Source organism: Vidua chalybeata, chromosome 2 (genome assembly GCF_026979565.1).
Source record: "Vidua chalybeata isolate OUT-0048 chromosome 2, bVidCha1 merged haplotype, whole genome shotgun sequence".
Lineage (NCBI taxonomy): Eukaryota > Metazoa > Chordata > Aves > Passeriformes > Viduidae > Vidua > Vidua chalybeata.
The window spans coordinates 30,445,738-30,472,910 of NC_071531.1; the positions used below are offsets into that span (position 1 = coordinate 30,445,738).

General features: G+C 38.8%; 1 protein-coding gene across 1 annotated transcript in view; it reads left to right on the plus strand.

Annotated features, from left to right (window-relative positions):
• AFF3 (ALF transcription elongation factor 3) overlaps nucleotides 1-27,173 on the plus strand; it is a 315,284-nt gene that overhangs the window by 53,227 nt on the left and 234,884 nt on the right. Inside the window, exon 4 of the mRNA XM_053934722.1 lies at nucleotides 1,770-2,624. Within this exon, the coding sequence (XP_053790697.1) occupies nucleotides 1,770-2,624 (855 nt within the window). The remainder of the gene's footprint in view (nucleotides 1-1,769; nucleotides 2,625-27,173) is intronic.

Genomic DNA, 27,173 nt, shown 5'->3' on the forward strand with positions numbered 1-27,173 from the left:
TGCTTCCCACATCTTTAGCCTCATGAATAGTTTCCACTTCTTTAGGACATTGATGTGATTCCTGTTAAGTGGAAGAACACTCTTTTTTAAAGTGACTTGCTATCTGTGAGTCAATCCTTCAAATTTTTTTCCATAGCAGGTTATTATCTTTGTGACAGTAACAGCCTCACATGCAGAGGGAAGATCAGGCTGTAGTGGTTGAACCTTGAGCCACCCTACTCCAAGTTTCCAATACAAATTTTCAAATGCACGACTTTAATGTTCTTCTCTTCCTACCCCCACTTCAGTATATATTACTGATATATATATTTAGCTCTGTTAGCATAGTAACAAAAACATATCAGAAAGCTAGGTGTAATGCATTTTACAGGTACAAGGTAGTGTCCTTGAAATTTGAGGGGAAAAGTTTGAAGCAAAACAGGACTGCTTCTACTGTTAGACATAAGAATGCTTCCACTGTAGACCTCTAAAAGTTTGCATGTGGCAAGCACAGCACTCATTTGCTGTGCATTTTTGCCTGGGTTCAGGTTTTCTACTAGGAAACCCTAAAAATAAAAGATTCCAAACTGGGGAGTTTTCCCTTGAATACCTTCCCTTCCATATCCCCAGTTTTCCAGAGTAACTGATGTGGTTGCTACATCATTCATGTTTTTAATTGTAACTTTAAGAGGATCTTCTCCACTTCCTTTACTCCCTTCTTTCTCCTTGTTCCTGTTTTCCTCTAAAACATAGAGCCTTGAGAAGAAAGCTTGACCTTCTGAAACTAATAGGGGTTTTCCCATTCAGATTCCATGTCTAGAAGAGAGAAAGGAGAACTCCACTGCCTCGTTACTGTCTTCCTCTGAAAACGTAAAGCAAAGGACATCACACGCCTGAATCTTGGCAGGGTTCAAAAAATCTCTGCTGTAAAAATACTGATGATATACCCTTTTGCTTACAGTGCCTTTTTAAAGCAAGAAATTTCAATCTTTTCCAGTATGTTTTGTTTGCTTGTTTTATTTCTTTGTGAAGCTTCTGCCTTTTCAGTCAGGAAGTAAATGGATCATTTTTAAGACAATAATTAATCTTGAAGGGGAGGAAGGGTGGCTGTATTCCCCTGCTATGCACAGCAAGCACTGAGAAATGTGAAGAATTTGGCAAGGGTTCTGTTCACCTTTTTTTTTTTTTTAACAAGAGAAGAGTGCCCTGGAATGAGCACCCTGTCAGAGCATTTTAAAAGAAAGGACATAATCTGTACTTTTCTCATTTCCCACAAGCTGTTTTCAAGTCACCTCAGAGCATTTGGCTGGCTTAGATGACAAATTCATTCAGCACTTACATGGGATGTTGTGTGGTTTCCCAGATGGTTATGAAAACTTAGGCAGGCAGAGGAAGAAATTGGGAATGCAGTGTTTTCATTCATGACTGAAGGAGAGCTTGCATTGGGCTACAGGAAAAGTTTTATCATGGTCAGATTTAATCCAAAACATTCTGTGCAGTTGCAATAATAAATTTTCCAGTTTCCAGGTAATATACTTTAACTACAGTGTGATATCTGTGATAGATTTCTTTTTTTATATACTCAAAGGCCCTTTATAGCTTTTCCAGTTCAGGGTAGATTTAAGATGTTGACAAGTGTCTTCAGAGACAATAAGGATTTTCGATTTCATCCCTCAACGCTGCTGCTGAATAAGGCAGTCTTACTTCAGTAAGGATTTCAGCAGAAGCATGAAGGGAATTTTGTTTTTCTTATGTTGACTGTAGCAGAACACTCTATTTTTGTTTTACAGACTAACAAGGGGGATGAGCTTTCCAATCGCATCCAGAATACTTTGGGCAACTATGATGAAATGAAAGACTTGTTAACTGACCGGTCAAACCAGAGCCATCTCGTTGGGGTTCCAAAACCTGGGGTTCCTCAGACATCTCTTTCAAAGTCTGATGAACATCTTATTGCAGACTCGAGACCACCACCACCTCCTCCTCCTATTTCCAGCACTACTTCTTCCACACCAGCCTCCCTACCTGCCCAGCAGAACAAAAGTACCACGATGGGCTGGCAGAAGTCTGGGCATAATGCCACTTCAGATGGCCAGCAGAGAGCAAGCAAACATGGACACCGGTCGCTGGAGTCACACAAGGGTGACTTCAAACTGGCGAGCCAAAAATCCAATTTGGAGAAACTAAAACACTATGCATCGAGTCCCACCTCCTCCTCTTCCTCCTCCTCCACCTCCTCTTCCTCCTCCACCTCCTCTTCCTCCTCCTCCTCCTCCAATACTGCTCAGCAAAGCTCGCTGAGGGCCACATTAGGAGACAACACCAATAGAGTCCAGCAGCCAGCGAAGCTCAGCTGTAGCTCAGAAGGAGGAACCAAAGTCCAAGAGAGGCCAGCAAAGCATGGTGGGGGGCACTGTGTCCAAAACTTCCCACCATCTCTTGCTTCAAAGCCCAGTCTGGGTCAGCAGAAGCCAACAGCTTATGTAAGGCCAATGGACGGTCAAGACCAGGCTCCTGATGAGTCTCCAAAGCTGAAGTTACCAGCAGAGACGACCAAGTCATATCGGGGAGTGCCTTCCAGCAAGCCTGATTCGGCCAGGACCAAGTCAAAGATCACCAAGTTCAGCATTCCTAAGCAAGAAGACGTAAGTGTTTTTATATTTATTATGACATACCTCCACGGATGGATGGATGGACGGATGATGTCTTATTGCACCTGCCTCTTTACATATTTTTAACATATTGGTTTGCATGTTGATATTTTTGGTGACATTGATATAGTATATTGCAAATAGCAGCCTCATAGTAATTTAAAGGTATCTCAACAGCAAAATGCTCATTGTCTTCAGGACCAAAACACTTCCTACAATGGCACATTTTCTAGTAGTATATATTATTTCAGTGACTCTTTCCAGAGTGCTCATTTATAAAACCTGGATGGTATTTTTTTTCTGGCAGGTGTATTGCTTTTTGCTGTTCATATTTCATTGATTTCTTTCTCTTTGGCAAAGATTAAATGAAGTGAATGTGACTAGAAATAGTTCTGCCATCCTCAATGTCAAAGTAGGTTCACAATCTAAATAAAGTACTTACACAATATGAAACCTGTGGAATAGATGAAAATAGAACAATGAAACTCTCCTATTATCTCTTTGTGTTTCAAGCCAATTTATGAGAAGACTGAGGTTTCCTTCTTAAAGAATTTCCATCTGTAGAAACCTGGTGTAGTGGGTTGACCCAATATACCTGGCCATACTACAAGTATAAGAACTTGTCTGAAAAAGCTTTTAGACAACATTTATTTATCAGCAACAGATATAAAATATGTCTGCTTGGACTTACTGTATATTAATTTATTTCACATTCCTTTTATGCCAGGAGGATACTTTGCTTTATCACTTTGACTGTGATTGTCTGTTTTTTGACCATTTGGTCTTTTTTGATGGGAAGGAAGTGATTTGTTCTGGCAGAATAAAGGGTGTTTTTTTATTCAAGGGTGTATTCAAAGGCCTGTATGCCAATACAAAGATGGTCACATCATCCTCTTGTGAAAACTGATAGATCTCCCATGAATTCAACAATTTACAGTATTTATAGGACTATAGGACTCTATTTGACTGAATCACTGTGACTTTCTCAGAGAAGAGGCAATGATTGTTTACTCTTTTCTATAGCTGTGGTGTGTCTTGAGATGTTTTAAGTCTTAAAATTTTGTTCCTGGCATTGTTAAAGGAGAGGAAAAATCTAATTTTTGGTGGTGTTCTCTGGCCTCTTAATGCCTGCTTTTCAGAAATGGAGTTGACTCTTGTATTGCCCTTGGGTTTGGTTTGGGAAAGAAATCTCTCTGGAAGCAATTATTTCTGTGATTTTTCTCTAAGTGAAAGTTCCATCAGTTCCAAACAACATGTTGGTGATATGTTGTTCCTGAAAAAGGGTTGTTTTAGGCTGTTAAGCTAGATCTTATAAGCAAATTTAGCATTCACAAAGTGCTGTAATTGTGCAGATAGATCAGGTAACGGCAGATAGTAATATCCATTTAGCTGTTATTACCTCTTTCAGACTTGTGCTACTATCTGCAAGTGGGAAGTGTTGTTAGAATTAAAGATGCCTGTGGCAATTATCTGACTCTTTCAAATTTCCCCCTTTACATGTATGCAATACTCTAAGGACTAGTATGGAAAGGAGTTCTGATAGGCAATCATTTGTTTGTCTGAAACTCAGGATTTACCATTTGCATTCCAAATATGCCTACCTCCGGAAAGAAAGATTTAATTTATTGTATGTAATCCATGCTGCTGCATAAGCATAAGTTTATACTGCAGTTTCTAGATGAGGAGACATAGCTGACTTTAAACTAACTTGTTTAGATACTGATGGCAATGTAGACTATAGTAGGAGAGAGTGGACTGCAGGTTACCTACTAAAATATTCACCAATTTCTCACAGATTTTATGTGACGCAGTATTAATGAAACAGTATTTGATAAAAGAATATAAACATTCATCTGAAGTTGAAGGAGGTGGACCACAAGCAGTGTCTGGTGGTTTAAAAAAGATTTTTACAAAAAATGATGGACAAATTTCTAAGAAGAGGAATAGTAGGTACTATAGGTGTTGGGGTTTGAAACTGGAGCTAATGAAAGACAATGTTCAGATCTGAAAAGTCAATGAAAGACAACAGACCAGCTATTTTTCATTTATCCTGATATTTTCTTTGTTCTAACTTTTTCCATCCCAAGTGGCACAAGCTGAAACTTGTAACCCACTGGTATTGCTACAGGGAGAAATATTGACCAAGACTGAAAGTTTTTTATTCATTGTTGCCTAATCCACCCGCTCTTTGATTTTCAGTTGGACTTTTTTTAATTTCAAAATGTTTTTCCATTCCTATTATTTGTATCATAAATCTTCTAGTACAGTTGTGTAAGAATTCCCATCCTTTTTTAAAATTTCTGCTATTAAACTCATAAATTTTCTCCTTTACATCAAATGTTTGCTATCCCCTCTTAGGGCCAGAAGTTTTAAGCTGCTTGCAGCACAAAAGCTGCCATGGGCCTGTGAATGTTTGCAGGCAAAATGAGGCCTCTGCTGTTCAGAGTGAGGCTAAAGGTGTTGGCCAGGACAGACCTAGTATCCCTAGTGGCTGTGGGAAGAGTAGAGATGTCATGTAGGATGACTGTGAGGGAAAGCTGGCAGACAAGTAGGCTACAGCAGCCTGGAAGCTACATGGAAACAGAAATGAGAGTGGCAGAAAGCTGCTTAAGAGCAGCCAGGAAAGAAGGAGAGGGGCAGAGGGCTTGGGGTAGGGTATCTGAAGTGCTGGTAGTGAAATGAGGCTCTATATCTGCTAAAACAAAAGGTGTGTGGCTGAGATGGGCTAGGTAGGGCAGACACTGTGCTCTAGGGTTCGTGTAGGCAGCGCTGGGAGGCCTTCCTGGCTCCTGAGCAGCTTGCTGTCCACCAGAACCCCCAGGTCCTTCACTGAAGAGCTCATGTCCAGCCAGTTAGCACCAGCCTGTATTGCTGATGAGGTTGATGGGGAGGTTATCCCTCCCCTTAGTCAGTATTTTCCCATGCCAGATTCTTAATCAGTTTATCTAATACCAATTCTGGGACCCCCCAACCCAAGAAGGATGTGGACCTGCTGGAGCAAGTCCAGAGGAGGGACACTGAGCCGATCAGAGGGCTGGAGCACCTCTCCTATGAAGACAGGCTGGGAGAGTTGGGGTTGTTCAGCCTGGAGAAGGGAAGACTCCAGTGAGACCTTATGGCACCAGGACCTAAAGGGAGCCTACAAGAAAGCTGGGGAGAGACCTTTTACAAGGGTTATAGGACAAGAGGAAATGACTTGAAGCTGAAAGAGGGTAGGTTCAGATTAGATATTAGGAAGAAACTCTTTACTCTGAGGGTGGTGAAACACTAGAAAGGGTTGACCAGAGAAGCTGTGGATGCCCCATCTCTGGAAGTGTTCAAGGCCAGGTTGGATGGGGCTTTGAGCAATGTGGTCTAGAGGAAGGTGTCCCTGCCCGCAGTACTGGAATCTTTAACGTCCATTCAAACCCAAACCATTCTATGATACCTGTGCACTTCCATTTGTGTTCACCAGTTTAAAAGAACCATCAGTGGAAAAATAAAGACATAATGAAACAAAGTTAAGCTTCCCTGTAAGGACTGGAGAATAAGAAACAGTGTCACACAGAGTGGGTGTGTGTGTGTCATCAGCAGGATACAAAACCTTCTTCTGTACATTCCATGAGGTTTTCAGAGGAACAGGGCACAGAGTTGGCTGCACTACAATTATTATCCACTGGAAATAAGATCTCTTGAATACAAATTATAGACCATTACTTTTCAATACATGAAAAAGGTTGGTTTTTAATGCAGTTCAATAACTCATTTTATATTTTTAATCAGTTTTGGAAAGCCTTCAATACCTTGACATGGACTGAAGCTTATAAATTTTTAAAATTGTTTTAATGAGAATAATTTGGATAGACCTGTGTGTAGAAAGGTAGCATTTACTCATTTGGGACTTTAATCTTTAGTAGCCAGGTTCATCAGTGTTAACTAGAATCCATACCCAACCTCCTGGTCATTCCAAAATTGTCATACTGCTCTGTAGAAATGATAGCTCATCCTCTCAAGTACTGCTATTTCACATTTTGAACTATTTAGAAATTATATTGCTCTAGGTAAAAGCCCACTGTATTGGATAAAAGGGAAGAAAAATTTGATATCAGGGTATAGAGGAAAGAGGCAAGGAAATCAAGCGCCTCTCTTGCCTAAAATGTTCTTGAGTGAAACAATAAGAAAAAACATAGGATGGCAAATCATGTTCTTTATATCCAAGTTCTGTTTTTGAATTTCATCTCATAGGCTGCATGCTGCTTTTTTATTACATTAAAGAAGTCTTATCTATTGTCCTCTGCTTACTTCTCTTAAGGGTTATGAAGCAAAGAAATAGAGGTTGTAGTCAAAAATGACTATGAGGCTAATGGTAAAAAAGAAGATTTGGTTTTGTTAAATTTGGAAACACATTTATGTGAAATGTAGGTAAGGTCATCATGAGGACATATACTTTCTTATTCACTTCATGGAGTACTTACACAACTTCTGCAGCAGAAGTAATGCACTGTAGATTAAAGGTTGAGTTTGGGGTTGTTGTTTTTTTGGTTTTTTAAAATTTTTTTTAAAAAAATTATTTTTAAAAAATTTATTTTTATTTTATTTTTATTTTTATTTTTATTTTTATTTTTATTTTTATTTTTATTTTTATTTTTATTTTTATTTTTTTTTTTATTTTTGCCCTGATCTTACTCAGGCAAATTCCTATTTGCCTGGGTAAGATACTCTCTGCAGTCACTCTCCTTTGAGTGGCTATATATAGCTATCAGCATCTGGCACACACTCTAGCAAGTGTCCTTTGAATCTGCAATCTCTTTTTTGCCTATTAGTTCTATCCCCACATATTAATGGAAAGCAAAATACCCCGCAACTCTTTCCTCTGTCTTAAAAAACTACAATTTGGCCTCAATGTTGATAATTTGATCAAAATCAGTCTCTTTGAAGAAGATACATGTATAATAAGCAGCTCCATTCCAGTTTAAAACTGAAGATGCAAGTTCATGTGCTGCTACATTTCATTTGAGAACAGAAGGTCCAGTGAAAACTAAATAGGGAATATAGTCATTATCTGTTCATGCTTCATCTGGAAATCCCACATATCTGGATCTGTAGGACAGTAGAGGGGAAACAGTATCTCATGAGGAAGGAAAAGGGTTTAGAGGAGATCTGAGTAAGTGCTTTTCCTCAGAGGCACAATACCACATCCCCCTGGCTGCAGTGGAGCCTGTTGAAGTGTTGCAGGACTAAGAGTAGAATTCAGGTTTTTCTTCTCTGCTTCCCAGGGTGTTTACCAGAAAGGCAGAAATGAAAATAAAAGCACAGTCAAAGATGCTTTTAGATGAAAAGGGAGGGAGAGATTGAATGCATTAGCAAAAGGGTCCAGACTTCTTCCGGCACCGTTTCAGGATGCGCCTGAAGAAGCTGGAGACATAAACACAGAATTAAGTGTGTTGATACTCCTCTACCATTTATTGACTTCATTTAAGAATTGCAGTGCTTGAGAAGCCAGTTAGCAATCACAGCACTTGAGTACTTGTAAGTATGAGCCAGTTGTAGATGTTTTCTTTCCCAGATGTTCATGCTGCATTTACAAGGAGACACAGATCAATTCATCCCTGTAATGGTAGCACTGACCTTCCCCACAAATAAAGAATGTTTTCCCACGTTAAACAGGAAGAACTGAACAACAAGAGCAGTGTGGTGCACAGATCCCTGCTAGTGGTGAGTTACTCAGGACCTTCAAGCGTGTCTGTGGGAGGGCTGTGTGTTACTGCCTGTATTTATGTAGCAGAGTTCAACAGAGTAGGACTTTGAAGAAAGAGTGTATTAAATAGAGTGGTATTGGAAGTAATCTTAACAAACACAGTCGAGACCACAATGTGAAAGGTTTTTTTTTTATTTGGTATAGTTTTCAAATCATGACACAAGCCTTTGCCTTTCTCACCTTCTGCAGTCTCCAAGGCACACAACTGTGTGTGAGGGCAGCTTCAGTGAACACAGTGGGCCTAATCTCTCTGGTTATTCTTCATGACAGCTCTTGTAGAATGGAAATGCTATTTAGATACCTTAACTTTACTTTTAGAGCTCCCTACATTTGCTGTTTCTACCCTCAGTGAAACAAGTTTCTTTCTCATTTGAATTAATTGTCAATATATTTTTTTTTCTGGGACAGCACTAGCTAAACTTATCGATAGGTTTTTGAAAATAAAGAATTTAATAGAATAATAACCTCTAAAGTTTTCTGTATGGATTGATTACCATATGGTATGTGCTGTGCATTTGTTGCTACGATGAATCACTTGTTCCTCATTGTTTTTCATTGTTAGGATGACTATGATCAGAGAAAAATATCTTCAAACTAGATGTAAATTTGCAATTTTCAAGGATATTCCTTAATGTTTGCACCTGTTTTTTTGCAAGTTTTCCCTGAGGTTGTTGTTTTCTAATTATTGAAAACATACTTGAGCAGTTCATTCGGGTCTCTCATAAGTCAGATCCTCCCTTTGATAAAACTGGTCTTTTCATCTTTTCTGAAGTTGGAAAAGTAGCCACTTTGGGAGTAAGGAAAGCTCAGAATATGATTAATTGTGAGAAACTTGTCTTGCCTTTTAGTTTTTAACCGCCCCTCCCCACCCCCCTCCTTGAGTGGATGGCTTAGTTTATGAATCAGCTCTGGAGCTGATACAAGAGTGCATGCATAAAAATGTCCACAACCATGTTTAATTGCTTCTTTAGTTCCCTGTGGTAAGCACTAAAGTTATTGATGAAGGAAATAAGATTTCTGGAATTACAAACCCAAGATTTTAATTGCACATTTTGTCTGATTTTTTTTAATCCATTGTAGTGCTTATGATGATAACTGTGTGTAATAAAAGTCGCCCTGACCAGAAACAAAGTAGTCTAATAGATGTTCTTTGTAAAATGTGCCTGAAAAGATACACGGGTATTGCTATCCCTTTTCCACCTTTGGCCCCATTAGCATGGATTGCTCCCAGGACTGTAAGGTATTCAGCAGCTGGAGAAAGCAAGTGTTCTGGATGTGGTTGCAGGAGCTGCATGCTGGAGCATGGCACTCTCACCAACATGAAACTGTCCTCCACGTGAAGTTTGGCTGAGCATGTTCTCCCCATCTGTTTCATGGCTTCTTAAACAAAAGAGAGGGTTGAGGTACAGAGGGGAGAGCAAGGGTGGGCTTGCTGTGGCGTTCAGATTACCAGTGAGGTACTTAGAGGGACTCTATTTCCCAGACCTCCCATTGCACAGCACTGGAGCATTGTGTCAGTGTGCAGTCAGGTGAGGAGTCCAAGCCCTTGCTGCTTCTGCAGAGTACTTATGTTAATACCAGCTCACATCCTCCTTTCCAATAATTATAGGAGGGTGCGGCATTTGTTTCCACTCTCCACCTTCACAGCAATCTGTAAGGGATCATGTAAGATGTAAAGGTAGTTTAGGATATTTTAAATTAAAAAAAAAATCCATGAAAATTATTTAACTTCTCTCTTCTGTAGTTTCCCAGTCTTTCATGAATCAGAATGACATGAAAGTGCTACCACTGAACATACTCACAGGGGTCAGGTATGACTGATGAGCAAGAGAACTGAAGGAAAATACAGTGAGCTTCACAGATCACTGTTAATTCCAGCTAAATAAATAATGTATATGAGCTGCTTGATGTATAAGGTTAAAGAGGTCACATTTCCAGCAACTGTCAGTTCATCCAGCCAGGCCAGAAGCAGTTAAATTCTTTATTATTGGTCACATATTCACATAAGAACAAATGAAGACAAATATACTTTTAAAAATCTTCATGTTACATACTTTATTCACACTGTATGTTGTAAAGTTTTCATTTCTGTACCACTTCTGAATATGGAAGATCTATCCCTGTGGTATCACAAAATAGCTTCCTAGAAAAGTAATTAACAGGACGGTGGGTTTTTTTTTCAAGTTCAGAAAAGATATATAATGAAAGCATCTGATTTCCTGTCACTCTTGGTTAACTTTGGATGAAAATGGATAGCTTCCAAATTAAAGCAGGCACCGGACTGTCTGGAGAAAAATGCATCTGTAAAGAAATGTGTACATTATATATTCATATCATTCCAAATCTCTTAATTGTATTTCATATATAACAGTCTCATGTTCTGAAATATGGTACCTTTTTTATTTCATGGGTCAAAACCAGCATGCCAGAAAGGCTGAAGTTGCTCCTTACATGGTTTGGGACAAGTATTTCCTTTCCGAAATTTCCCCATACATTTCCCACTTTCTTCCCTTCCCATCAGTATGTTTCTCTGAGAAATGAAGGCATGATGTGAAGTCGTTTTTCACCATGTTTTATTCAGAAGACAAATAGACAAAAATAATTCAAGCCAGTAAGCCACCAGGTCAGGAATACTGAGAACCAGCATTTTCTCTCAGAACGAAAAATTGCTATTCATACTCCTCTGCATTTACTGCAAATGGCTGTAAGGGAAGCTTATGTAACTAGAAAGAAAGGAAAACCAAGAGCATTTCTTGTTAGCTTGTATCGCTAAGAGATGTTTAAGAAGAGATGGGATGGAAGACTCTGCTTTGTAACTTCTTTGAAATGAGCTATTGAAGGTGATTTTTTTCCTTGCACATTCTAAAGATTATTAGTATTCAAATATGAGCAGCATAATCTATTGCTAATCAAATCTTGCATTTATTTAAAGGTATTTGTACAACCACAGTCAAATACAGAGGTAGGTACAACTTCATGTGACCGCTGAAACTTTGAGACTGAAGGAGAAAAGGGGAAGACAGCTGTGAGATTATTGATCACAAATACAATCAAACAAAGTATTAATACAAAGTGTATAAAATTACTGTGATTTGGCAGCTCTGAAATATTTTCCAAGAGGCTTTCTCTGATTTTAATTACAATCTCAGGGACATCTGATATAAGAAAGCATATTATCAGAGACATCTGATACAATAAAACATATTAGCTCATTAATTTCTGATTTCATGGAAGCAGCAGTCCAGAGCAAAAGTATGCTGTCTATAAAAAAGGCATGGGATGAAGGACCAAGTGCAGTGTGAGAAGGACAATTGGGAAAATGCCATTAGCAGATGATGAATTGTCTTCCTTGCACCAAATTATTAATGTTTAGCAAGCAGGAAGAGTTAAAAATACATAGATAGAGAGGACATAAAAATTAACTGTGCTCTATAACAGTGAAGGAATCTGAGAAAAGAATTGTGTGGGAAACTGAAGAGAAAAGAATGAAATTATGCTTTGGGAAACTCACTGAAAAGGAGTTAGTCATGGTCTAAATTTTTGTCCTCATGGGAGGATCAAGTGCAGTGTGAGACAGTTTGAAAAATACCATAAGCAGCAATTATAATTTATGATAAGGTCTGCATGCAAGATCTTTCAATAGCTTAGAGATGGCTGAGCAGGGCCCAAAACATTATTGTTTTTCTATAGTGTGTTTGTTCCCTTGAGGAAGCCTTAGGACAGCCTTCCTTCCCATGCAGTTTCTGCTCCCAGGTAGGAATGGACCTATGTCCAGACTACACCCCTGAAAAAGAATCAAAATTGGTGGTTATGGTTATTTCTAAAGAAGCTTGTCCTCTCCCATGAGAAGAAAAATTTAGACAGTGGGGCATCACTGCCTTCACAGATGTGCAATCACTGTCTTAGGAGGAAAATGCATTACCTGTTTTGCCCTCATAAGCAGTACTGAAAAGGCACAAATCTGGGCTTGTGGGTACATGAAGCTTCTGTGGGAGGTGGAAGAGGCAAAACCTCATGCTCAAACGGTGTCTAAGTATCTGTGAACAACCTCTACAAAGAGCTGACATCTGAAAAACAAGTCCTTTTTTTCCCACCACCCCTACACCTAGGGAATATAGTGTTTGATAATACCCAGCTGCATTCTTATCAATAAACAAAAAATTCTGTGTTTTTTACTACTGTAATCTATTGCATTCAGGAGTTTCAAAGCTCTTCATAAGCATTAATGACATCTCTGAAAATAATATTTTGAATCTGGTTACAAAAGGGATTAGCTGAGGTGAAGGCAGATGGGGACACCTTCTGTGATGCTGCTGCTGCCAGAACAGGCCTGCTTCCTTTGGCCCCACTTGCTGGTGGTCCCAGTGGAGGGGTCAGATGGAAAATACGTGAGAGGCTGCTAGAGGACAGGATGGCACACCTGGATCGTGCACCTTACTCCATTCCCAGACCAAGGCTGGACAGAGTTGTAGTTGGCCGCAGGCCCAGAGTAAGCAGAGCCAGGGTGTTTTGGTGTCAAAGCTGAGTGCAAAAGTGCAGAGACCGAACCCCCAGCTCTGTGTTCTGATGCCTGTGCCACAGCTGGCTCCATACAGAGTGACACATGAAACTCTCTGCTGGAGATAGAAGTAAACACAGAAACATAACTAAAGGCTTCTTACTAAACTCAAATTAGTGTTTCTCACTGTATTTCTTCCAGTAATTTAGGTCACTTGAGGCAGAGACTGTTCCTGAGTGATTATGTCACTTATGGTTTACCACTTCCATCTGAGTTATTCACTGCACATCCTCCACTAGAAATTAATAGGAGTTTTGCCATTACATTCAGTGGTAGCAAGACCAGGGTTTGACAGGGAGGAATATTTCTATTCTGCGTTGTATGAACTTCCTTTGGTCAAGAAGATATTTCTTGAGGGAAGATAGTCTTTTGTCTTCAATCTTCCTTTGTTTTGTTCCAGAGTGCAGATTTAACACTTGTGGTTGTTTTTTGGTGTCATTATTACTTTGAAGAAAGTCAGCAATAGTAATACAGAATAAAAATTTGAGCAGAAGCCAGCATTTGAACTCAGAAACACTATGGTGCATTAATCTATTAATTTCAGGTCATGTCTTTAGCGCATCAAAGGAGCTTCTTGACCAGTCTGAGGTGCTTGAGTAATTTTTTTCTCTCGTGTAATTAAAGTTTCTAGCTCCCTTTTCAGAATTGGTTTCCTCACCAACTGTTCAGTGAATAAATCTACGTGAGTGATTTCCTGACAGTTGTACATTAGGAATTATGGCATGGCTCTGCTCATAACTTACAGAACTATCTCAGTACAGAGAAGAGACCATAAAACATGCCGAATGGGGATTTCTCAGATATGCTAATTGCTGCTATATAAAGAGCACGGGATGAAGAGCTGCCACAGAGGAAGTTCAGCTAAAAAGTATCCGCCACAAATCTTTGAAGGTCCACAGAGAAGCACATCCTTCTGCTGCCACTTATTGGCAGAGCTCTGCTGAGCAAAGGTTTTGTAGCTGAGTGAGCTTGGGCAGGGAGGGCTGGTGGCTCCCCGTAGCCCAGTGCAGTGGCCAGGCAGGAGCTGGGACAGGGGTCAGCCTCTCTGGGAGCTGCTGCCAGCATCTGGGGGCCTGTGGGGTTGGCACAGTACCAGTATAGGAAGCATTTCCCACCTTCTTGGATACTGGGGTGTGGCGCCCAGGCGACGTTCTCGTCTATTCTAAATTACACCCAAATGCAGACCTAATAAATTTCTCTTGAAATGGACTGGATCACATTTCCAACTCTCATCTTCTCCTCCATGAGATGGCTCTCAGAATAAAGCTGCTGTTTTATTCACATTGAATTTTTGTGTATTCAGAGCAAGGGCTAAACTAACTAATGGACATCCACTGCCTCTTCTGAGAAGCTTAGTTTTGCCATTCAGTGACAGGAAGATGGTGTCCACGTAAATAATTTTCCTTTTTATTTGAAATTTATATGAAATTGATAGCTGTGCCAAACTTTGCAAATGAACTCCTTATCTGTAGAGTACCACAAAAGAATTTACAGCATGGAGGGGAAGATTCAGTTCAGCAAATCTGCTGTAGCCAGGTGTGAGTTACTCTCCTGTAGCTTTTCTGTATGATACATTTTATGCACTGACTACAGATAGGTATTTTTGCACTCAGCAGAGTGGGGCTGGATCACTGAACTAATTTTAAGTAGGCCATAAAGCATCATTGTTGAATACTGATTTTTAGCCATTGCACTTCAACCTTTTGCCTCAGGTTGACCCAGTAGACAAAAGCCAAAATTGCTGTGCCCCAGCAACTAACTGCAGCTCTGCTACTTCTACTGATACACCTATACACCTTTATTTGTTTTGTAAACAACTTTTTTGTACTCTGAAATACGTATTTTACTGAAGATTATAATTAATCTGGAAAGATTAAACCACATAGCTATTATTTAATAATCTTAATATGGACTACTTTTAAAATAAATCAGCTAGACAAATAAAACAGTATAGAAATGGAATGTGCCTTTGTAGGTGCTGTGGAAAACTCAGCTAATGAACTGAGGGATATCAGTTTCTAGACAGCAAAGAAAGTCTGCTTAATTTAAAGAAATAAGTTCAGCTATTTGCCTCCTTATTCTAAAATCATGGGTTTGGGCATGATCAGACAATATGAAAAAAGTAACTTTCAGTGCAGTCTTGTGTGTTTTGAAACACCAAGCAAAATACGATTAACTTTAAAATGGTAAATTGTAATGCTAAAAAGAAAATATTCTGCCTTCCGGGTGTGACTATCTTTTTAATTTGATGATGTCACCCTGTGAGCCATTAAAGCATTATCAATGAGCAGGCTGTGCGTTTTCTAATGATTACTGTGGAGTTGAAAAAGACTCTATAATGTTCCTGCAGTTTGTTCATCATTTTTGTTTGATAATTGTCCTGAAAATCAATGACAGCTACTGACTACAGAAATTTGATTGAACCAAGTATAAATATAGGCAGCAATTTAGACTGTTCTTACTCAATAGGAAAATGTCTTTGGCTAATAAGTGGATTCCTATCTAAATTCATGAGTTCTTTTATGACATTTTGGGCTAAGCCTGAAATAGATTAATCTTTTTCTGATAAAGTTGCATAAGCTGTGATTTCTCTGGTGACCACATTTAATTGGATATTAAATAAAGTGCTTATCTTTACACCAACAGGTTTTATAGGCTGGATTTCACAGATTAAATAACAAGCAATAGGCACACACAAAATTTTTCTGATTAAACCGTGATATGCTCAGATTAAAAATTAGACTGTCCTGATTCAGGTAGGCTTTTGAGGTGCATGACCACAGCTGTGGGTTAAATGCACAGAATAGAAGGAAACTGCATGATGGTGCAAAGAGCTGTGAGAACAGGTCAGCTCTGTATATTCTTCTTTCCTGCTTATTCTTCAGCAAATATACAGCAGGATGGTTTTCTGTTGGGTTTGACAAGAAGCTTGAATTCTTGATAATGTTTTTGAAAAGCCTGAGGTTGGGATTCATTATGCAAGGTGCTGTATAAGCACACAGTGAGAAGTATCCTGTGATAGAGCCTATCAGCCCTGGAAAGGCAGAGGAAAGGTTAACAGAAGCCTGGAAAGTAAATTAACCTATCGCACCTGAAGAAAGGAGATAGCAACAAGGCTGACAGAAGTACCCAGACAGAAAAACATGGATGGTGTTTGGGAGGAGGAAGTCTTAATAGGGTGAGCAAAGACCACACTTGGGAGGAAGAGTGAGGTAAGGAGGAGGGGATGGAGAAGGTGAAGCTGAAAGCACATCCCGGTTGTTACAGGAGGCATTTGTCTGGTACTCCACGCTGGAGAATGCAGACTGACAAAAGGCCTCCAAAGGGGGAAAAGATAGTTAGGACTCACTGCATTTCCTTTAATGATAATGAAGGACACTCTTTGGAGCTGAAAGGACACTTCTGTCCCAGAAAAGTGCAGGACATTGAAAGAATTCTGCTGGATGGCTCGGACAAACATGTGAGATCAGTGGAAAGGAATAGAGCAGCTGTGCAGAATAAGACAGGAGGGGAAGCACCAGTGTGAGCCGGAGGCCTTGCATGGAGAGGAAGTAAATGAAGACATTTGCATTGAGTAGGCTGTGCTAAACCAAATGATGTGGAGCTCATGCTAATTACAATTTTTTCCTCACTGGTATGACATATTGTGAATGTGAAAAGAAACTGATGCCTCCCTATGTAACCAAGTCTACTTTTGACTTTCTGTGCATGGAGCTGGCAGCCCTCTGATATGTTTTGTGGGTTTTGTTCTCATACATGGATGAGAGAATTGCAGTAGCACTAAGCTCAGGAACTTGGAGAGCCCTCTCCTGATGGATTTATTTTGACTCTCGCAAGATCAGCCAGAAAGAGTTAAGGTGTGAGTTTGTCGGGTGTTTTTTCCCCTAAATAAAATTGACCCGTTGCACACGGCATGCAATTGTTCCTAAGCTGATGTCAGACTTGCAAATGGTAATTTCTCACGGGAGGTAGGTTGCTTCTCACAGCAAGTCAGCAAGGCTGGCAGTGCTACAGGTGGCATTGTTGCCCAGGCTCCAGTCACTCCGAGCCGCTGGCATAGTTTGGCTGAGACTCAAGGCAGAAGGTGTTAAACATCCCAACTGTGTTACTGAAAGATAAAAATGGAAAATAGTTCCACTGAGTAATGGGGACAAGCATTATGGCCTTGTGCTGTACTTCAGTCTGGGGTCACTGGGCCCTGTCTTTTTGCATAGTTGAAATAGCTGGTGTCCAGATGATAAAGATGTTGACAATTATCTTCTTCCTCCAGAGACCACACAAAGCTAAGCCTTTTTCTTTTACTTTCACATAATTTTCTTTTATTTTGGCTTGTCATGACTTTTGACATTGGCATGAAGATATTTTCTGGAGGAATTTGCTTTGCCTTCTTGGCATTTGGTAATGCAAAGCATTTTGTTAAGATTTTTTTCTTTGAAGCTGCATTTTTTGTTAAGACTTTTCAGGATGGTGCTCTATTTGCTGCCTCTCACGAAAGTCATCTAGTAAATTAGCAGCCGTTATTTCCCCCTAGGCTTCAGAAAAATGGTAAATTACTTAAAATTTTTCTCTTATGTTTCTGGTAAAAAAAGTATTTCCAGTGAAACATCAGGAAAGGGATGACAAGCTTCAGAGTTCGTGTTGGTTTTGGAGGCCAAGAGCTGGTGAAGGGCTGCATTAGCCCACAAACACATACGCTGGTTTCTGTGGAGAGGAAGGCAGCACAGGGCTGTCTGGTGGAAGCCACATCCTGCCCTCAGAGACAAGACAGGATGCATCTCAGTGCCCAGCTGGGAATTCCCAGAGATGCCTGCAACCTCTACTGCTAGCAAGCAGGTGGCATGTTCCCTATGCAGTTGAGGCAGTGATAAACTATTATGTGACTAGCTTGGAGATTTCAACTTTTCTTAGCAGAGCTGTATCTGTTTCTAAACTTTGTGCAAAAACATGAGTACCTAAGTTAGCACACAGTGTACCCTTAGAGATGTGGTTTGCAAGGGGTCTGTTTGTGTGTAGATCTCATTTCTTCCCTAATAAGTAGGGAAGACTTATAATAACCTGTGGAATTGTTCAAGGGGAAGCAGATCTCTGCCAAAGTCTCGGCCTTGTCAGGGTGTCAGTGCTGATACTGAAAATGCAGTATCTAGATCAACGCAAAAGATAGGCATGTTTCAATTGTATGTAACAGCAACCAAGGCCTCTACAGTTCTAAATTGGTCTCATGCCACCACACTAGACATTTACCCCTTTACTTGCTGGTCTCTTAACTCTTAACTCTTAACTAGATGAAAGTAAGTTCCCGGTGTCCATGCACCCTAACAGTCGTTTAATCGCTGCTTTAACAGAGGGTCTTTGTAAAATTCGTGTACACAAATGGAGTGTTTCTAAATTGCCAACACAACAGCAGAAACTTAAGTGCAATTTTTATTCCAATAAAGATGTGATGAAATTATGCCTAATGGTCTGCAGACTGCACTTTTATATGCACTTGCAATGCTCCCATTGACTTCAACTGCTGTTGTCAAGGTATTTCAGTAGTACTGAGCTAAGGATCATTACCCTGTGCTATTATAATACATTAAACTAATGCTACCATTTTTCCATTATAACAACAATATGTGGCGACTGAAGGCTACCTCCAACCCAATAACTTGCAATCAAATATTTGTTTCAGATTTCAAAAGGCATATAAATTATGAGGCTTGACAAAAATGTTCAGATTAGCCCATACCTCCACCCTGGTCTTCAATTCTTTGCATGCAGACAAAACAAGCTTAGCACTGATGAACAGTGTAGACATACTTACATTTTTAAGATCATGAGGATTTTAGTTTGTAAGTTAGTTTAGCAAAACTACATTTGAGCTAAGATTTCACTGACTTTCATGCAAACAGCATGAAATGATATATCTATACTGTTCATATACCAAATCCCAAAGCTTGTGTCCTTCAAAAACAAAGCAATTCCCCGACTGCTGTTGATGCAGCATGCATTAGGGAATAGTTATACCAGTGTCCTGGAGCTAATCTCAGTTGTCTGATTTCTGATATTAAAACCAGCCCACCATTTCTTTTTTGCTGAGTCCTGTTTGCTCTAATGCAACAAAAAATGCTGTAGTTAAGTGCAAGGGGGAGATAGCTTTGCAGAGATTAGTCTACTGGTTCCTAAGAAATTAATAATTTTAAATACATAAAGGAAAGCAAACTCACTAATTATATAGCCTTTGCTACACTTGCTGATTGCTTGCTACTTCTTTTATCTTTTTTATAACTGCATAAAAAAGGAAAGCAATAAAGTAAAGGAAAAGCAAAATTCTTGAAGAGCTGACTGATATTACCTTTATGATAAAGTGAACCACAGACAAGATAAAAAAAAAAAAAAAAAAAAGAAGCCATGGCCCTGAGTTCCCTTGGAAACCTCTGTGAACTCATATTAAAAATGTACACACAACATCTGCCAGACAAACAGGAATGAGGACTTGATAGCCAAAACAGAATCCAGATGTGCACAAAAATAAGCTTCTTGCTGATACTCTTTTGTCATTCGCACTGCACATCTAGAGCTGAGATACACAAAAACATAGGTGATTCATATAGCAGGTCCTTCTGATATTGTTTTTTCCCCAAAATACTATTTTCTCTTTTCGTGTATATTACTATATGTTGTTTGCCATTACAATGGGAAATATCCTTAACCTTATCTAAATTTTTCTTTACCCTTTTCCTTTTAAGAACCTGCTTGTAAGAGCTATTCTTCAAGATTAAAATATTGTTACGAAAGAACAAATAATAAAGTAATGCACAGATCTGGAAAACTGTGTTTTTCAAGATATCAGGCCAACAAATTTCATTGCAAAAGTACTTCATGGTTCAAACTCAGGTCTTACTCTAATATGGCTAAGAATTTTCTTTGTGGAACAGATGCAGCCTTGATTGCAGAAGTCCTAATTTAGCCACTTTTTTCTATTCATGCAAAGTTGCAGATATAGAATCACCTGCTTGTGCGTCTTACTTTAAGCGACAATTTATCAATGTGTAAGGTCTAGTATTGGCATTATAGATGTCTTCAAATATAACACTACCTGTACAGTGTGGCACCTCTCATCTCCCTTGCTGAAGGGATAAGTAAGACAAGAAAAAAAAAAAAAAAAAAAAGATTGGCTGGTGGAGGATCATGTAGTCCTGTGCCAGAGGACACAGTTGCAGTTCCCATTTGGTTCAAGAGACCTCGGTTTCTGGTACTGTTACCTTCTCGTGGTTATCGCCCACTGCCTGTGAAAAGCATGGCCAGCTCTCTGTATTTCCAAGAACAGCAATAGAAAGTGCTCATCTTATGTCATTGGGGCGGCACAAATCATTTCATCAGTGCTGCCACACTGGCTGAGAGTGGTAGAGGCAGCTGGAAGGTTAAACGGAGTTTCTTGTATTATCTGGAGGCCCTTCCTGCAAAACACACACAAGCTGTACATGGAAAAAAAAGCATATACATATTAACACCACTTTGCTTTCCTGTGCCCCCTCATTTTTAATGGAGATTTAATTTGAATTCTTTATGCACTGGTTTGCTGTTAAAATCTTGCCACTTACCATTTGCAGATAGTTATGTACTTCTGTGAAATAGCATTAATGATGTTTTGGTTTAATTATTTGCCTTATGATGGTGTCCTCTGTCAAGGAACTGGTTCTCAAGCAATAACCTTTTTTTATAAGCATGCAAAGATGTGCATGCAGATATCTGCAGGAACACTTTACAAGTCCCAACCCCTCCACTTAAAGGTGAGTATCACAAAAATGTGCAGATTTTAAATGAAAGGTCCTGCAGTACGCAGCGAATCAGCTTCTGAAATGAGTACCAGAGGAGGAGGAGTGAGGACACATTAGTTTGAGTGCTTACAGTAAGAGCTGTATTCAGGCTTCTTTTATCAGACATGCATCCATCTGAAAAAAACTGTGCTCCAACTTAATCATCTAGTTCTGCACAATACTTAAAGTAAACAAATTAATTCTACAGAGGGATTTAAATTGAACAACTGTATTCACTAGGGAAAGCATAGTGGCATGACTGAATGGCTTAAAATACAGCTGAGGCAAAACTGTTCTTCAAATTATCAGCAGATCTGCAGATTTGCTCCTTAAACAATCTATAGACCTTGATAATCACATTCTTTCTGTAATTATCACAGATTTATAAACAGGAAACAATTCCAAAAAACTGCTATGATAGTTTGCCTAAAACCAGTGAGATTATTGAGCTATGAAATAGCCTGTGGCTAGGAAAGATGTGACTTTGGAGTGAGGAGAAGACAATCTAGAGAGTCATTGTGTTGTAAGAGAGTCTCTCAAGATACTGCAGCTTCTGATGGACATGCTGCAATTCTGGGGGCCCAGTCACTATTGCATTAATAATCCCTCCCTGCTTTTACAGGGCATGATGCTATACCATTTTTACTTTGAGAGGATTGCATTCCTTCTCCACTAAATGATGCTAGGTGACCTTTTAAAATGTGTGGATAAATGAAGGGGCAATAAATTTTGTGCTTGTCATGATTTAGGGAAGTAATTGTCATATTTTCCTCTTTTTTATCTTGCTTTTAAAGCATGTCATTTACAAATAGAAGTGCCTGAGGGCAGTTCTGAAAGCAATTCAAAATTGTATCTTATTTGACATAAAAAATTTTGGTATTGGATTGCATTGTATGACTGAAATGTGGCCTTATTAGGTAGGTATTAGTGTTGCATTATATTTCATATACTGATTGAATGAGTCTGATGAGCAAAGACAGAGGATTATTATGCAAACCACCCCCATTGTTTCATATTAAAAAGTGAATATTTAAGACCTGAAAAAGCAAATTTGTTTCAGTTACATGGCACACATTTTTCAGTATGCAAATGTGCCACATCTGTGTATTTGTTTTGCTGCAGATACAACCAGCAAGAGTTTAGTGATGAAATCTGTTCTTAATTATGATAGCAGCTGTTGGAGCAGTAGCCATTTTTTTCCTCCTGATGTGAAGTTGCCTGATTTACTCATTTTTGTCTGCATTTGTCAGGGCTGCCAGTGCAGAGAGAGAACTCTTTGTGAGGGGTTGCAATTTGTTTTCTGTGCGAGAGCCAGTGAAAATTGACTAAATCTGCGCAGCGGGGTAGTTTTATCTTTTCTTTTCCTGCATTGCAAGCTGTTGTACCTCTGCTCCAGCACAAGAGACCTATAAAACTACCAAACAAATGAGGGAGCTGTTAAGTGTTCCAGCAAGTATCTTAAGCAGCAGTTCATGTAAACGAACTATGCCTTAATGAAGAAGGAAGAAAGAAGTCTGACATCATAGCTGTGGGACAGATGGCATTAATATAATGAATTGATAAACACTTTGGAAGCTTAATTTTCCTTCCTCGGTTATTTCATTTCCATACATGAGCATGAAGTTTGTAAATTCCAGACAGTTTAATACTCTATTTCCTCAATATTTTGATAATAGCAAGAAAGAGTGGGAAGATTATAAAAGGATGATAAAATCCTCCTTCCTGAATACACGATCTCTTACAGTAATTTGTTAACGAGGCAATGCTGTTGCAAATCAAGACAGAAAACGACCAAGAATGCTTCACAGCATAATGAAAAATTGGCCAAAAATTGCAGTGCAAATGAAAACAGAATAAAGAGGAGACATAAGTTATTGATACTAAAACTTCTGTGCTAAAAGCATACTGAATGAAACATTTATCGTCTCCCTACGATCATAGACTAATCGTCTGTTTCACACTGGATTGTTTCCACACCAATATTTTATGCCTTGTTTTTCTTTTGATCTAGGCAACACTAAATTTAAACAGATTTCAGCCCTGTTTGTTTTTCAGTTAACTTTTTGATGCCTTATCCTGCATCACTGAAACCAGTGAAAACTTGGCCCCAGAACATAGTGAGAGCCTGTATAGTTCTTGAAAGAATATGCAAAACTTGCTGTTCTTTATTGAGAGAAGCAATCTGCTTTTGCTTCCACAAACAGAAAAGGGTTCAACAGATTGTGTAACTCTTCACTTCAGATAAGGGTTCTCACTTTATTTTCTGCAACTGAACTTTTCCTCTTTCACTTTTGACCTTCAAGTGTTGCATTTAACTGAAAGAAGCATAAAATCATAAGAAAATGAGAGAATGCAGGTAAACTATATCTTACTTAAAAACAAAGGATATCTCAAAGTTAAGCTATCTGAAGTAGTAAATCTGTAAGTATGAAATGTTCCTCAGTAGAAGAATATGCTTATGTATCATGGACATGGTCATAATTAAGAATTGATGTTCAGAATAAGAATATGGGCATGCGTAGGATGGGCGAGTCATCAGGAATTCCTGTCCACAAGTAGTTGTTTACTTTAAAAGAAACATAAGAGGAGAAAGAGGGTTATACAGTGGATTCCAGTGAGGAACTGGAATGGTATAAACACAAAGTAGGTAGGCAGGAGGACGCTTTATCCAGTGATGGGCAAAGCATGCTGCCCATGTGCAAGGCTTGCCTTGGGTACCGCTGCTTGTCTGCTGCCACGGCAGCTACCTTCGTGGTGAATGACAGCAGGGCCTCACCACTGCAATAAATATCATCTCTTACCATCTACAAACTCCTAGTTTGCCTTATTTTTCTGAGCTTTCCAAGATGTCTGGGCATGGCCAATTTTACCCTTTTGAGCTGCATACATTGTTCCCATTAGCCCATGTATCAGAATGCAGCCTTGAACCTCTGCAGCTGCCCATATTTTTCTTTAAGCTTGACTTTCTTCAGGAAGAAGAAAGTCTCCTGTAAAGAAGCCCAGGTGCTATTGCTGCTGGAATATAAAAAGGATTTTTCAGACTTCTTGTCCAAATCACATGCATGTTTCCATGTCGTGTGCTTGTTTGCTTGAGAAGTATAGTTGTGAGGACAGCAAGAGTCATAATGAAGTTACTGGAGAAGTGAGGAAGGTCTGGATTTTTCTCTGAAGTTACATTTAAAATTTTTCTTCTCTGACTATTTATTTGACCATTTCTTGTCTTCTGTCTAATCTATCATTAAATATTTCTAATGCAGAAGTGAACTAGTGACTCAAGGCTCTAGCTGCACTCAGTTGAAATAAATAGGCTATTTTTAGCTGCAATTAATCTGACCTTCCCAAATATCCATTTAGAATAAGATCAATCCTTAAAAGCATGTAACCCTCTCCATCAACCAGCAAGGGAATGTGGAGGAGTTAGCTTACATTTAGATGTCCACAGTTAGTCAAATAAATCCCTCACTTTCTGTATCTGTTTTCTATTGCTGCTGTGCCGAGCATGTTGCATACCTAAATAATTACTGTAGTTTTGAACAGTAGTCACTGAGTCTGTAGATGTGAATTGCATATTATTCACTTAGTGGATTTTTTCTTCTCAAAAAAGTCCCATTTACAAGAGGTTATAGGTTTTAGCAAGGTGTCTTCGCACTTTAGTGTCGTGATTACAGTAATAAAGATACAGAAATGTTGCTCTGTAGCATTATGTCACTGAAATTTGCTGACACGGTAAATTGTAAATGGGATACAGTGATTTATGGCTTATGACTTCAGCATATGTTACATAGGGTACTTTAATAGAAGAGAGGCGTATGATACTAATTACCCTGTGAAATCACACTATAATAATACTTCAAGTAATCACACTTCAAAGTGACAAAATTTTCTTAAAGGGCATCCTTTCAGGAATGCTGCCTGTTCCAACTTTTTATGCCTGTTCCTTATTACGTAGGAAAATTTACTTTTGTCTTGGCAAATAATTTTAAATATATTCCCTGTAAAAACAAAGGTATGATACTGTATTTGGATCCATGCATAGCATTTCAAAGCACTTGAGACAGCAAAACCTTTGGTCCTTCTAAATTACTTGATGTGAAAATAGAGTCTTCCCACTGAGGCAGCAAAAAGATTTGAAGATGTATTTTAGATGTCACCTCCTGCTGTTGGGTAACTTATGGTCTGTCAGCCAAGATAAGGGAAAAATATGCCCTATACTCAACACCTCAAAACTTGAATGGTTAAGAAATGTGTTCTGTCAGGAATTTGGAGAAGAAACTATGCCCAGTCCTTGCTGATCTGAGTAGCAGATTTCCAACAGTTCCCCAGGGCTAGGAAGAAAAAAGTGGGACATTTGATGCACTTCTGCTTCTCCACCCTACCACCCCACATTCCTCAAACACATTTGAGGATGAAGTAGACAGCCCTGCTTCCTGATGGAGATCTACACAGAAATACCTGAGGACTCAGCTCCAGCATCCCTCTCCATGTGGGATGTGCTTGTTCTTACAATGTTTGTTATCTGGTAAGCACCATTGCTTCTGCAAGATGTTTGTATGGAATTATTTTTCCTTGGATAACATGAATCTTTTTTCCTCACAGATGATTCATACAACTGACTTCTGGAACTACAGTTCAAAAAGTAATAGCTCATAAGCAAGTGCATAATGCATAAAATCGATATCAATGTCGCTTAAAAATTCAGAGTACCAGGTTTGCTCACAGCCCTTTCTAGGAAAAGCACAATATCTTTATTCTGCAGATAAAGTCAAAGGGAGAAGTCCTGACTCCATTGAAGGGAAAGCTAAATTTCTCATGAGCTTCAATGAGTTTTTTTTTTTTTTAAAGTTTGGCATATTATTGATAGAGCAATGTTAATTTTCTGTTTCTGATTCTTCAATGCAGTTGGTGTAGAGACAACTAACTGCTTTAGCTGGAGAAAATAAATTAAAAAAAAAAAAAAGAAACATTGAAATAGTTAGTTCCAAAATTTCAAAGTCAAATGTTTCAGATTTTTAATGTGAAAGAACTCCTTCATTTAAAAATTTTCCTTAGTTTCTTACTCTTTCAAGTAATGAAATTATCATAATATCAAACCATCTGGATTCAAATAAAATAAATTATTTTGATGGATGTAGTGTAAGTAATTTTGTATTCCTTCTTTCCTTTTTGAAGGAAAAAACAAACCAAAAGTATTCAGCTCAAATGAGAACAGTTTTTCTTACAATTTTCACTTCAGCTACCAACCCAGAAAATCCATTATTTTCACATTTTTAATTCATGGTAAAGTCTTAGAAGCTATTTTGGCCTGTCACTTGATGGGCATATTGCATAAAATACCTGAAATACTTATGAGTGTATCAAACTCTATGACACAAGTAGCTTGACTATCAGATTTGTTTTCTGAAGTAAACTTTACAGATGTAACTCTGTATAATGAAGAAAGTAGTGTTTAAACTGATGAAAGAAACATCTAATTATAAAACACATGGTTTAAAATAGAAGTAGGGGAACCCACAAGCTATTTTTTGTCCTTCTGTCTTGGGTCACTGTTGACTGAACGATACTAAATGTTTAATTCATGGCCAAGAATATATGATTTTTAGTATCTTTTCCTGCTGGAGTACAGCTCTCCGTGACTTAATTGGAAATTTAATTTAATTTAAATTGAAAAGTTTTTTCATTTGTGAAGTATTCCCATCAGAAATCTACTATATCCTGCAGAATTAGACTCTGTATCATTGTAAAACCCTTAATTGACTATTTCCCATCAATGTGTTCTCATAGTCAAAAGTCTCTGTGATGAATTTTGCATTGTGTGTATTTGATGACAAATTCTCTTCTTTAATACATCATTTTTTTCCAAAAAAAAAAAAAGACAATGAAAATAATAAAATTTACAGAGAAGTTAGAAAATTACTAATTTATTGAAAATTTGCTGAGAAAGTGTTGAAGTAAACCCACAATACAGGTGTTTTGGATAAAGAACAAGGACAGACTAGCAGGGAAGATTAAAACAAACAAAAAGCCAGCTACGGCATCACTGGCCCAGTCTGACTCAGGTGGTCATTCCTGTCCTCACTGGTGGCTGGGCTGCAGGCACAGGGAATGCACTGGTGCTGTGTCGGTGTTCTGGTGTTAAAGCTCAGTGCCAGCTCCTGTAGCACTGCTTGGGGAAGCTGGACAGAGCCAGCTTCACTCCTGGGGTCTGTACACCATTGTCCATGAGGCTGGAGAAAAGGCTGTGCAGAGTGGTGGATCCACATCCATACTGGCAGCACAGTATTAACATTTGAAGGTCTGGCCAATTTGTTCCAAAACTGGAAAACTAAATACTTATCTCTAGGCATTGAGCTGATGTTCCTCTGTTGAAGCCTTGAAACCAAAGCCCACCAGATCCCGCTTATTTTCACGGTCTAATTTTTAAATTTCCTGACTCAGACTTTAAAAATAAT